The sequence below is a fragment of the Xenopus tropicalis genome, chromosome 5, assembly GCF_000004195.4.
Source record: "Xenopus tropicalis strain Nigerian chromosome 5, UCB_Xtro_10.0, whole genome shotgun sequence".
Lineage (NCBI taxonomy): Eukaryota > Metazoa > Chordata > Amphibia > Anura > Pipidae > Xenopus > Xenopus tropicalis.
This window is the reverse complement of record NC_030681.2, coordinates 8,284,869-8,297,666: the sequence shown is the minus strand read 5'-3', so window position 1 is coordinate 8,297,666 and position 12,798 is coordinate 8,284,869. Positions and strand designations below refer to the sequence as shown.

General features: G+C 41.6%; 1 protein-coding gene across 1 annotated transcript in view; it reads right to left on the bottom strand.

The window, feature by feature from the left end:
• tmem63a (transmembrane protein 63A) overlaps nucleotides 1–12,798 on the bottom strand; it is a 36,216-nt gene that overhangs the window by 11,072 nt on the left and 12,346 nt on the right. Inside the window, 4 exon segments of the mRNA NM_001078875.1 lie at nucleotides 916–986; nucleotides 2,359–2,467; nucleotides 2,556–2,607; nucleotides 3,466–3,608. Of these exon segments, the coding sequence (NP_001072343.1) occupies nucleotides 916–986; nucleotides 2,359–2,467; nucleotides 2,556–2,607; nucleotides 3,466–3,608 (375 nt within the window).

The window sequence follows — 12,798 nt, the reverse complement described above, 5'->3', positions numbered from 1 at the left end:
GCCACAGACAGTCACTATTTATTGGGCTGGGGGGGCTGTTTGTGCCTCTGGGTACTGGGAATGCCAGGGGGGCTGTAAGGTGCCACAGACAGTCACTATTTATTGGGCTGGGGGGGCTGTTTGTGCCTCTGGGTACTGGGAATGCCAGGGGGGCTGTAAGGTGCCACAGACAGTCACTATTTATTGGGCTGGGGGGGCTGTTTGTGCCTCTGGGTACTGGGAATGCCAGGGGGGCTGTAAGGTGCCACAGACAGTCACTATTTATTGGGCTGGGGGGGCTGTTTGTGCCTCTGGGTACTGGGAATGCCAGGGGGGCTGTAAGGTGCCACAGACAGTCACTATTTATTGGGCTGGGGGGGCTGTTTGGGCCTCTGGGTACTGGGAATGCCAGGGGGGCTGTAAGGTGCCACAGACAGTCACTATTTATTGGGCTGGGGGGGCTGTTTGGGCCTCTGGGTACTGGGAATGCCAGGGGGGCTGTAAGGTGCCACAGACAGTCACTATTTATTGGGCTGGGGGGGCTGTTTGTGCCTCTGGGTACTGGGAATGCCAGGGGGGCTGCTGTAAGGTGCCACAGACAGTCACTATTTATTGGGCTGGGGGGGGGGGCTGTTTAGGTCTCTGTGTACTTGTAATACCAGGGCCTATTTTGAATCCCAATCCCAGCCCAGGCCGGGGGCTAAGATAATTATAATAGCTAAGTTTAAGCAATACTCATATTATAATCTTTTTTAATCTCCAGTCTGGTCCAAACCACAGCACCAAACGAACTATAAATGTAACATTTCATAAAGCAACTAATGTGTGTGGGCTTGTCTGTGGGGATGTGGCTTTTCCACTAGGCATCATGAAAAGCAAGAAATGGCTGTACATGCACAAAAAGACATACACTATACACAAAAGATCTTTCGGTACCTAAAGTGAAGGCGTACGGTCTCCTTATCTACGTTCCGGGGCAGCCCAGTGATGAAAAGGGTCTGTTTAACCTGTGGAATGAAAAGGGGACTTTTAGCAATGAGAAATGATGAAGTTAATGAATAGACAGGAAAAGGAACTACTGGAAAGTGGAAACAGAGGAATCCATAGGTTCCTCCAATCAGCTTCCACTGCCCCAACATAAGGTGAGCACATAATCATATATAGGAAATGAGCAAAAATGATTTCCTTTTCTCTGTAATAATAAAACAGTACCTGTACTTGATCCCAACTAAGATATAATTACCCCTTATTGGGGCAGAACAGCCCTATTGGGTTTATTTAATGGTTAAATGATTCCCTTTTCTCTTTAATAATAAAACAGTACCTGTACTTGATCCCAACTAAGATATAATTACCCCTTATTGGGGGCAGAACAGCCCTATTGGGTTTATTTAATGGTTAAATGATTCCCTTTTCTCTGTAATAATAAAACAGTACCTGTACTTGATCCCAACTAAGATATAATTACCCCTTATTGGGGCAGAACAGCCCTATTGGGTTTATTTAATGGTTAAATGATTCCCTTTTCTCTGTAATAATAAAACAGTACCTGTACTTGATCCCAACTAAGATATAATTACCCCTTATTGGGGCAGAACAGCCCTATTGGGTTTATTTCATGGTTAAATGATTCCCTTTTCTCTGTAATAATAAAACAGTACCTGTACTTGATCCCAACTAAGATATAATTACCCCTTATTGGGGCAGAACAGCCCTATTGGGTTTATTTCATGGTTAAATGATTCCCTTTTCTCTGTAATAATAAAACATTACCTGTACTTGATCCCAACTAATATATAATTACCCCTTATTGGGGGCAGAACAGCCCTATTGGGTTTATTTCATGGTTAAATGATTCCCTTTTCTCTGTAATAATAAAACAGTACCTGTACTTGATCCCAACTAAGATATAATTACCCCTTATTGGGGCAGAACAGCCCTATTGGGTTATTTAATGGTTAAATGATTCCCTTTTCTCTGTAATAATAAAACATTACCTGTACTTGATCCCAACTAAGATATAATTACCCCTTATTGGGGGCAGAACAGCCCTATTGGGTCTATTTAATGGTTAAATGATTCCCTTTTCTCTGTAATAATAAAACATTACCTGTACTTGATCCCAACTAAGATATAATTACCCCTTATTGGGGGCAGAACAACCCTATTGGGTTTATTTAATGGTTAAATGATTCCCTTTTCTCTGTAATAATAAAACAGTACCTGTACTTGATCCCAACTAAGATATAATTACCTCTTTATTAGACTCTAACGTACAGAAGGGACATTTATGCTAAATGTATGATATATGATCACACAAACCTAAACATAAAATGAGAAATACAAAATAGCCCCATCGGCCGTACAGTGAGCACTTACCGTATTCTCCTCCTTGTATTTAATAGCAGAGAGGTGATGGCGCATGAAAACCACAGTGAGGATCAGATAAACGACCGCAACCACTGTGTGCAGCCACAGGAGGCGATCACTGCAGGGAAAACATTAGTAAAACTTTATTTCCCAAGAACCAGCCATATAGAAAAGGAAATAAAACATATGGATAAATTGCTACTCACTGATGCTGGAGGTTTGCAATGGTGGTCCTCCCGAAGCTCAGGGGGTCCTTGTCTTGAGATACAAACAAAATATCAGCACATGTACTGCAAACAGTCTGCATTTACTTAGCTTTAAATACTGTATTTCATTCCTTTATATCAGATAATATGCTTTAATGTGGGTTGTTCACTTTTAGTATGTTATAGAATTGCCTACTCTAAGCAACTTTACAATTGGTCTTCATTATTTCTTATAGTTTTTGATCAAATGGGGGTCACTGACCCCAGCAGCCAAACACTATTGCTCTGTGAGGCTACAGTTTTATTGTTACTTTTTATTATTTTTCTATTCGGGTCCCTCTGCTATTTATATACCAGTTCATTCAAACTGCTCCCTGGTCACTAAGGTAATTTGGACCCTAGCAACCAGCGAGCTGCTGAAACTCCAAACTGCGGAGCTGCTAAACAAAAACTCCAAATAATAAAAAATGAAGACCAATTGCAAATTGTTTCAGAATATTACTCTCTACATCATAATATAAAGGTGAATGACCCCTTTAAAGAAGAAGAGAAGAGCACTTTTCTGAGCATCTTTCCAATTTACATTAACTTTTTATAGTTTTTCATCTTTTTCACTAAGTGCTGCCATCTTTGTAGTATTTCCCAAGGCTTCCAAGTGTTGTTTCCAGGTAATTGGGACCCTAGCAACCAGATCACTACTAAAATTCCACATTGTTCAGCTGCAAGGTAAAAAGTCAAATAGTCCAAACCCACACACAAATAAAATATTCTTTCCTTCATATGGAATCTGATTGGCTAAGGGGACTGCTTACCTTTCAGGCAAAACTATATATATATATATCTTATTAAGGAAGACACTATTTTTGTTTTTTTCCATTCCAACCAGAGGGAATTCCATGGCAGCCCTTACCGAGTAAATTCCCAGACAAATTCACGGGAAGGATGACGCCTACGGAGAGGATGCTGGCGATGATGAGCAGGCAAATGATATGGCGCTGGAAAGAGAGGTAGTGAGTGGCGTCTTCTCCGCATCGGTCATAGATATCCTCATCGCTGGAAAGGAAGGGACACACAGTTGGGAGCACATGTGTTGCATAGGGAATCTATAATGCCATTAACATCAATGTTGTGGGAGCAGGGGAGGCAACCAAGCAGAACCCACCCTGCCTGGCACACAAAGGGCAAGTCCTTAGCAGATTTAATAGCCGAATTAATAAGCTGAGGAAGCGTAGCCAAATGGCACATTCATTATTATGATTACCGAAATACTCTTAGAAAGAACCATAACAGGCAGTATTTACTGCCTGCCCCCTCCCCTCAGTAACAAACACATGTTAATAACTAACTGCCATTAACTTACCCATCGTCCCATGGCAGCTTATGTGACTTAAAGAAACAGTAACACCAACATATTAGAATAGTTTAAACACACAGCTTTTACCAGTGCAGGGCAACAGTACATTATATATATATATATATATATATATATATGTCAGAGAAAAAAGGAACCATCTTGTTTTCTGTACTCCATCTTGTTCATATCAATTAATTTAGGAGTGTTTTAAATATGTTTAAAAGTGTTGTTCTGTTAAAACTGTGAATTGCTGATTTTGCATAATGGAGGGGCCTCCAACTAAAATAGCCCACTCCACACTTTGTACATGCGTCAGAGAGGAGCCTTAGTTCTATTGGCTATAGGGCTCCTCCACCTTTCGTCTGTGTTCAAGAGATAACAAAGTATTGTGTAACTTTAACTGTATAAATGATGGTAGTTAAATGCTTAAACTTTGAGTAGCATGTTGTAGGGACAACGTCAATGCGTCTGTCTGTCTACTCCTTTCACGTGAAATAAACCACTTCAATCAAACTGACCTATCCAACAGTTTTTCTTTGACAGCTTTGGTGCCGAAAAAAGCCCGGGAGTGAGGAAATTGCAGAACAGCCATACCGGAGAGTGAAAAGGATACTGAGACCTTTGGCGCCAGAATAAGGTGAGACCACATTTTTGTCTCTGATATAAAGCTCTCACTATCAATTTCATGTCTCTTTTGGCTGTATCAGCAAGAGTAGCACACTTCTAGAACCTTGGATAGGTCAATTGTAAGTTGTTTGTATGTCTTTTGTTCTCTCACCCCACTTTGTGTTTATGTTTTTTGTTAACCCGTGCTAAGCTGCTGTGCATACCCATCCCCATCTTTCCTTCCCATAGCGATTTTAGTGTGAAAGCCGTTCACGACCCATTACACAGTTTGGCATTGCCCATTTGTGGACTGGTAACTGCGGATTCACTAATATCACTATAATCCCTTGTCAGCTTTTTGCTCTCTGTGTATGTTAACCCTTGTATGTCCTTCCTTAAACTCTGTGTATGTTAACCCTTGTATGTCCTTCCTTAAACTCTGTGTATGTTAACCCTTGTATGTCCTTCCTTAAACTCTGTGTATGTTAACCCTTGTATGTCCTTCCTTAAACTCTGTGTATGTTAACCCTTGTATGTCCTTCCTTAAACTCTGTGTATGTTAACCCTTGTATGTCCTTCCTTAAACTCTGTGTATGTTAACCCTTGTATGTCTTCCCTTAAACTCTGTGTATGTTAATCCTTGTATGTCCTTCTTAAATTCTGATAACCTTTGTATGTTTTTCCTAACTTTAATCCTTATCTCCTTGATCACTAAACCCACTGTAATTGTGCATGTCCCTTAACAAAGTTTTTCCTCAAATACTCTATGACTAACCTTTCACTGTTAAATGATAGTGATAAATATTGTCTGACATTGGATGTAAACTGTAGCCAGTGGCTTTATATACTGAAATTGGTGTTGGCACTTCTTATGGGATTTGGTTGCATCTATCTGTTCTGGAAAATTTGGAGGGATCAAAGAAGGGGTTATCCTGTCTGTAAATTTTAGCCACTTAAAACCCACTTTTGTGAAAATCTGTATATTGGGAATATATAGATTTTTGTTTCGTGTAAAAGGGGGGAGCGTGATCATCTCCAGCCCAGTTCCATATGGGGAATACTTTACCGAAACCGAGGGGTGGCCAGACCCCGACTGGTAATTTTTCTGTTCCGGGAACAGAGACAATAGGAGCTCCTGAGTCATCACTGTCACCGGTAGCAGTGATGAAAGAGAAATATGGCAAGTGGGTATGTAGGTGGCTGAATAAATGGTTCAAATTAACCAAACAGACTGATTTGGCAATTCCACTGAAAGGTACCTTTGATACCTTAAAGTGGGTCAATTTATATAAAAATTTTAAATCAAAATTGTCAGATCCAAAAGAATTGAAAGCCTGGGGCAGATGGATGCTAGAATCTCGTCAGAAGTGCAAACGATCAATAGAGGTTCATGTTACTAAGGTGGGACAGAGTCAGGAAGAGGAAGAAATAGAGGGGGAGGATTTAATGAGGGAAATAGAAGGGGTAGCTTTGTCAGTGATAGGGGATTGGTTGCCTAGAAATACATTAATGGGTAAGATTAGACCAACTTCTACTCTTACACCTACCCCCCTAACACATGACACTGAAACTACACATCGGTCACACTCCACCCCCAAATTAGCACCTACATGGACACATACACCACCACCTTATAACCCTTTAACTCCTAGTTCCCCAGACATGCCCAGTTTATCCTTTGAAGGGGGGTTTGATCAGGTGTCCCCTGTAACTTTTCCTCAGGTTCAGCCCCCCCATGGGACAGGCTCCAATATACAGTGGATAGAGGGCTCCCTAGATGCACAAATTAAGGGGAAAATTAATGTGCAGCCTATTAATACCCCACCAATAAGTCATGCTGGGGGTCAATTAATACCTACCTTCCCAGTTAGGGAACAGCGGATAATGGGAGCCCAGGGACCCACAGGGATACATACCCATGTCCCTTGGACCCCCGGGGAGATGAAGGGATTTTTTAGCCACCATTCCAAAACCCCGTCACAACCCTCATGCTTTTGCACAAGAGATTTTAAATATAGCCTTATGCTACTCTCCTACTTGGAGAGACTTGTTACAAATAATAAAGGGGGTGGCCGGAGTTTTGGATATGAAGGAAATATGTACTAAGTTGGACTTACCAGAAAATCCAACTGCACCCTTTGATACCCCCGATAAAGCCAAAGAATATGCCCAGAAACTGTCTACTAACATCTCCACAGTTTTCCCACCCCAATCATGGAGTCGGGTTACTAACATAGTACAAAAACCCAAGGAACTAGTGGAGGATTACTTTGAGAGGTTTAGACAGGCAGTAGAGGCAGCAGGGGGGGAATTAGAAGATAAAGGGTTAGGAAAGGTTTTGACCGCTTCTCTTGTCTCTGGCCTTAACAAAAACCTTCACGATAAACTTATCTCTGCCCATGCGGACTGGAGAGATAAGTCAGTGCCGGCTCTAATGAGCATTGCAAGTTCCATCCAGCGGAACATTGAGGAACTGGAGGAAAAAAAGCAAAAAGTGATGGTAATATATACAGAGACAGGGGGGGCAGTTAAAAGATTTCCTGACCTATCAAAGGTGAGATGTTATAATTGCAAGAATCTGGGGCACTATGCTAGGACCTGTAAGGCCCCTAAGAGGGAGGAGTCAAGGAATAAGAAACAAGATTGACAGGTAGGGCTTCCAGTGTTGCCAGTAATTTCAGAAACTAGAGAGGGGGATGCCTTTGTTCAGCTGACATTAAGTGAAATGCCTTTCTCTACACTTGAATGTCTGGTGGACACTGGAGCTGCCCGATCAGTTTTAAAGAAATCTGAAGCCCCAAATTTAAAAATAACAGGTGAGTTGAATGGTATTGGGTTAGAGGGGACCTCGGTACCCCTAGAGGAAACAGTGGAGACAGAGGTTTTTGTGGGACCACTTAAGACCTCTCTCTCTTTTGTCCTCAGTGATTCTGTTCCATGTAATCTGCTTGGCAAAGATGCTTTAATGAAATTAAGGGCTAACATCCTGTACACAAAGGATGGCCCAATTGTTACTGCAAACAGTAGTTCAGAGGATGTTAATTTATTTGAAAGTGTTATTCCTCTGATGGCCACCAGGGTCCATGGAAACTTGGAAATACCCCCCGATTTGGAGGGGCTTCCCAGTTCCCTATGGGCAACAAAGGGTGGAACTACAGGGTTAATACATAGGGCAGACCCTGTCACTGTGCAGATAAGGCCGGGGGCCAAATTGCCCCGAGTGCCCCAATATCCTTTAAGCCAGAAGCAGATTAATGGAATAAGACCACAAATTACTTCCTTGTTGCAGCAAGGCATTCTAATACCAGTCAAGTCACCCGTAAATACTCCCTTATATCCTGTCGCTAAGCCTGGTAAACAAGGTGAGTACCGGCTAGTGCAAGATCTACGGGCGGTAAATAAGATAATTTTAGAGAACACACCAATTGTGCCCAACCCACATACAATATTAGGGAATATTCCACCTGAGGCTTCGTGGTTTTCAGTTTTTGATTTAGTAGATGCATACTTTTGTGTTGCAATTAATGCTGAATGTCAATACCTGTTTGCATTTACCTATGAAGGTGAGCAATATACTTGGGGGCGTCTCCCTCAGGGGATGGTATCCTCACCCTCAGAGTTTGGACAGGTGATGAAACAGGTGTTGGACAGGTGGCAGCCTATACAGGGAACTACTGTGGTACAATATGTAGATGACTTGCTGCTTACAGCAATCTCAAAGGACTTGTGCAGAGAGGCTTCCATTTCTCTGTTACAACACCTACATGAGGAAGGATGTAAAATATCACCTTCCAAGTTGCAGTACTGTCAACAGAAAGTCATCTTTTTGGGACATTGTATCTCACGAGGTACAAAACACATTACCACAGATAGGATATTAATTATACAGAAAGCATCTTATCCACAAAGTGCTAAACAAGTCAGAGCATTCCTTGGTTTAGTTGGGTATTGTAGGCAGTGGATTCCTAATATGTCACAATTAGCCACTCCCTTATATGCTTTAACCTCACAGGCAGGACATATCATCCTCACTGAGGAACAAAAATCCTCAGTAGACCAGTTGAAGTTGGCAGTTCTAAGGGCCCCCTCCCTTGCACTTCCAAATTACAAAAAACCATTCTTTTTGTTTTGTCATGAGCAGGGAGGGCAAGCCTCAGGAGTACTGACACAGAAGGCTGGAGATAAGCAGAAGCCTGTGGGATATTTCAGCTGCAAGTTAGATGCTGTTATCAGCGCTGCAGCAGGGTGTGTGAGAGCAGTGGCAGCAGCAGCTATGCTTGTAGAGAAAACTGCAGACATAGTACTGGGCAGTAAACTTTTTGTGATGGTTCCACACGCAGTACATACTGTACTGCAGAGCCTCACAACAAAACACCTCTCGGCAGCCAGGCTCACTAAATATGAGGTTGGACTATTAGTCCCAGCTAACATCACTCTTCTCAGGTGCAATGTATTGAACCCAGCAACTCTGCTTCCTACGGAGCACCAAGGGGAAAGTGAAAATGATCTTGAGCATGACTGCCAACAGGTGATGGAACAATTTTATTCTCCTCCTAATCCAGTACAGGATGAACCAATACCAAATGCTGATCTTGTTCTCTTTGTAGATGGTTCAAGATTGCAACATCCAGAGGGAGGGTTTGGTGCAGGGTTTGCTGTGGTCAGTGGCTCAGAGGTATTATACTCAGAGTCTCTTGACCCCAGTCAACACTCAGCCCAAAGTGCCGAGCTGCTTGCTCTCATAAAGGCCTGTGAGTTAGCAAAAGGTCAAACAGCAAATATTTACACTGATTCAAGGTATGCCTATGGAGTTATTCATGATTTTGCCCAACTGTGGAAACACAGGAATTTCCTTACTTCTAGTGGAAAGATGATAAAACATGCCACTTTAATTAAGGAATTGCTAGAAAAGGTGCAACTCCCTAGGGATGTAGCTGTAATCAAGTGTCAGGCACATCAAAAGATAAAAGATGATATAACTGCAGGTAATGATAGGGCAGATAAGGCCGCCAAAAAGGCTGCTTTTATGGTACTAACAGTAATACCAGCAGATGAGTTACCTACATCAGTTACCTTAGACATCCTTAAGAACCTGCAAAAGCAGGCTGGTACACAAATCCATACTAAGTGGATTAATAAGGGGTGTAAGGTAGAGAATGATATTTGGAAACATGAGGATGGTCGTTTGTGTGCACCTCCCGTTTTATTTCCTTTGTTAGCAAATATCACGCACTTCCCATCTCATGTTTCCAAAGGGGGAATGATATCCATGGTAAACAAACTTTGGTTTGCTCCTGGATTTGCGCAACACGCTACAGATTTCTGTAAGAAATGTATGATCTGTGCTAAACACAACACGGGTAAAACAGAAAAGACACCTTTAAAACATTTGGTTAAACCATTTTATCCATTTCAGAGGTTACAGATTGATTATATTCAGTTACCTAAATGTAACACCTATGAATATGTATTGGTTTGCATAGATATGTTTTCAGGGTGGATCGAGGCGTGGCCAGTAACAAAAGCCACAGCACTAATAACAGCTAAGAAATTGATAACTGAGATTGTCTGTCGCTATGGGCTCCCAGAGACTATTGAATCTGACAGAGGTACACATTTTACAGGGCAAGTATTTGCAGAAATGCTAAAGGGGTTACAAATACACCAACACCTACACACCCCATATAGACCTGAGGCTTCAGGTCGGGTGGAGAGAGCTAACGGTACCCTAAAAACAAAATTAGGTAAACTTTGTGAACAGACAAAGTTAACTTGGGTACAAGCTTTGCCCCTTGCACTGTCATCTATGAGACACACTCCTAGGGGTCCCCATCAGTTATCTCCTTTTGAGGTACTTTTTGGCAGATCACCAAATACCGGATTATTTTTCCCACAGGAATTGCAGGGAGAACATGCTTCCCTAACTGACTATGTTAAGCAATTGCATAAGCAGCTAACTAACCTGCATGGAAAAGTATTCTCTTCTTTACCAGATCCAGAGACTGTATTTGGAACTCACTCACTTCAACCAGGAGATTGGGTGGTGATAAAGAGATTCGTGAGGCGACACCTTGAGCCTAGGTACGACGGACCATATCAGGTTCTACTCACTACTGCCACCTCAATTAAAGTAGAAGGAAAGCCAAATTGGATTCATGCCTCACACTGTAAGAAGGTATTTCCCCCATCAAGTCCTGCTGAGAGCCAGAGTAGAGTGCTATCTCCAGTGACAGAGTCTGAATCTGTCCCTGCACTCTCACCCCCTCTAACGAGATCAAAGACCAGAGCACATCAACAGAAAGACAACTAAGGATCCAGACCTTCCGGAATCAAGAGGATAAAAGGCATCTTTAAAGAAAGTCAGACGAGAGTGGTAACAATAATCCCAATAGTCTGTTAACCAACGGTTCCAGTTTAAGGTTTTGACACCAAGTGGTGGGCCTACTCTGGACGAAGAGGATTATATCATCATCAAGAAGAAGGGACTTTGACAAAACAATGACTCAGTATTTGATGCTCTGGGTAAAGGTTCTTGTCTTTGTTGCACTATACTTTACACCAGTAAAGGGGGGTTGGCAAACAAATTCTATATGGCTTTTACACCAGCAGGCTGCAAAGCAGTTAAATACTACTGACTGCTGGATATGTTCACACGTTCCAGTTAATCATAAGGGGATACCTTTAGTAGGGATACCTATCTCTATGAATGATCTTAATCTTACAGATTATAGCTATGAAGTCGCAATAGATACAAACCATACGTATCAAAATGCAATTAATGATCAGGGAACATATTTGGAGATAACAGGATTACTAGATACACCCACTATATGTGTAGGACCCATGTTTGTTAATCACACCATTAAAATGAAAGATCACGTAGTAAATATACCTAAGATTCATGTAGGAAACACAGATTGTGAAAATGCCACTTTGAAATTCTACATGGATTATATGGGAAAGAAATGTGATAAGATGCAGGGTAATTGTAATGATTTTTGTTGGTGTGGGAGAATGAATACTTCTTGTGCCCCCAGGTGTTCTTGCCCTAATCAAGATATAGATGGAATTGTAAATTGTGAGTCTAAGGTGACAGATAATATGAGATGGTTTCAGACTTGGCTGGGGTATCACGGTACAATCCTTCCTAGGGTACTCAGACAAGGACTATACTATATTTGTGGAAACAGAGCTTATTCATGGCTCCCTATGGGAGCATGGGGAAATTGTACCATAGGAAGAGTTGTACCTGCCATTAGACAACGTCTGAACATCTCATATATAGACAATCAAGGTATCCATTCCAGGGTAAATAAACAAAAAAGGGAATTATTCTCCAACTCAGATAAGGCATGGATGTGGTTCCCTGCCTGGACAGGATGGGGAATAGAATTAGCCAATAGATTAAATAAGTATGCTAGTATAATGGATGGTATCATAAATGAAACTACAAGTTCCATACACATAATAAATGAGGAACTAGCACAAGTTAGAAAGGTGACTTTACAGAATAGAATGGCTTTAGATTACCTACTAGCAGTCGAGGGTGGGGTTTGTGCAATCATAGGTAAAGAGTGTTGTACCTGGATTGAAGATTCGCATGACCAAATTGAGGCCCACATGCATAAGGTAAAGGAATTACAGCAGAAAGCTAGAGATATCTCCAAAGAAGGATGGAATCCTTTCTCTTGGATGGGAAATATAGGAACTTGGCTATCTAGTTTTTTAAAACTTTTATGGCACCCGTAGTTTGTGTGATTATAATATGTTTGATGTTGTATGTAGTAGTAAGGTTGATAATGTGTTGCAGCAAAAACAGTATCAGGGGATAATAGACGACTTACAAAGGGAGGAGGTCTGTCTATTGGGCCCCTGAATAAGAAATATACATTCTTCTTCTAGTCAGCGGCCCTCTGTGCTTTGGCCAACTTTATCCACAGAAGGATCCCATTCCTGTTTGAGTAGGATAAGGAAGAGACTGCTGATTTGGATGGGAACCCAGATAGGCAACTCTGTACTGCCACTGAACCTGCCATTAAGAAGTAGGTGGTGGAGGAGAGGTCTGGGTAAGAAGAGTATATATATATATATATGTCCAGGTATGAACAACAGGGAGGAATGTCAGAGAAAAAAGGAACCATCTTGTTTTCTGTACTCCATCTTGTTCATATCAATTAATTTAGGAGTGTTTTAAATATGTTTAAAAGTGTTGTTCTGTTAAAACTGTGAATTGCTGATTTTGCATAATGGAGGGGCCTCCAACTAAAATAGCCCACTCCACAC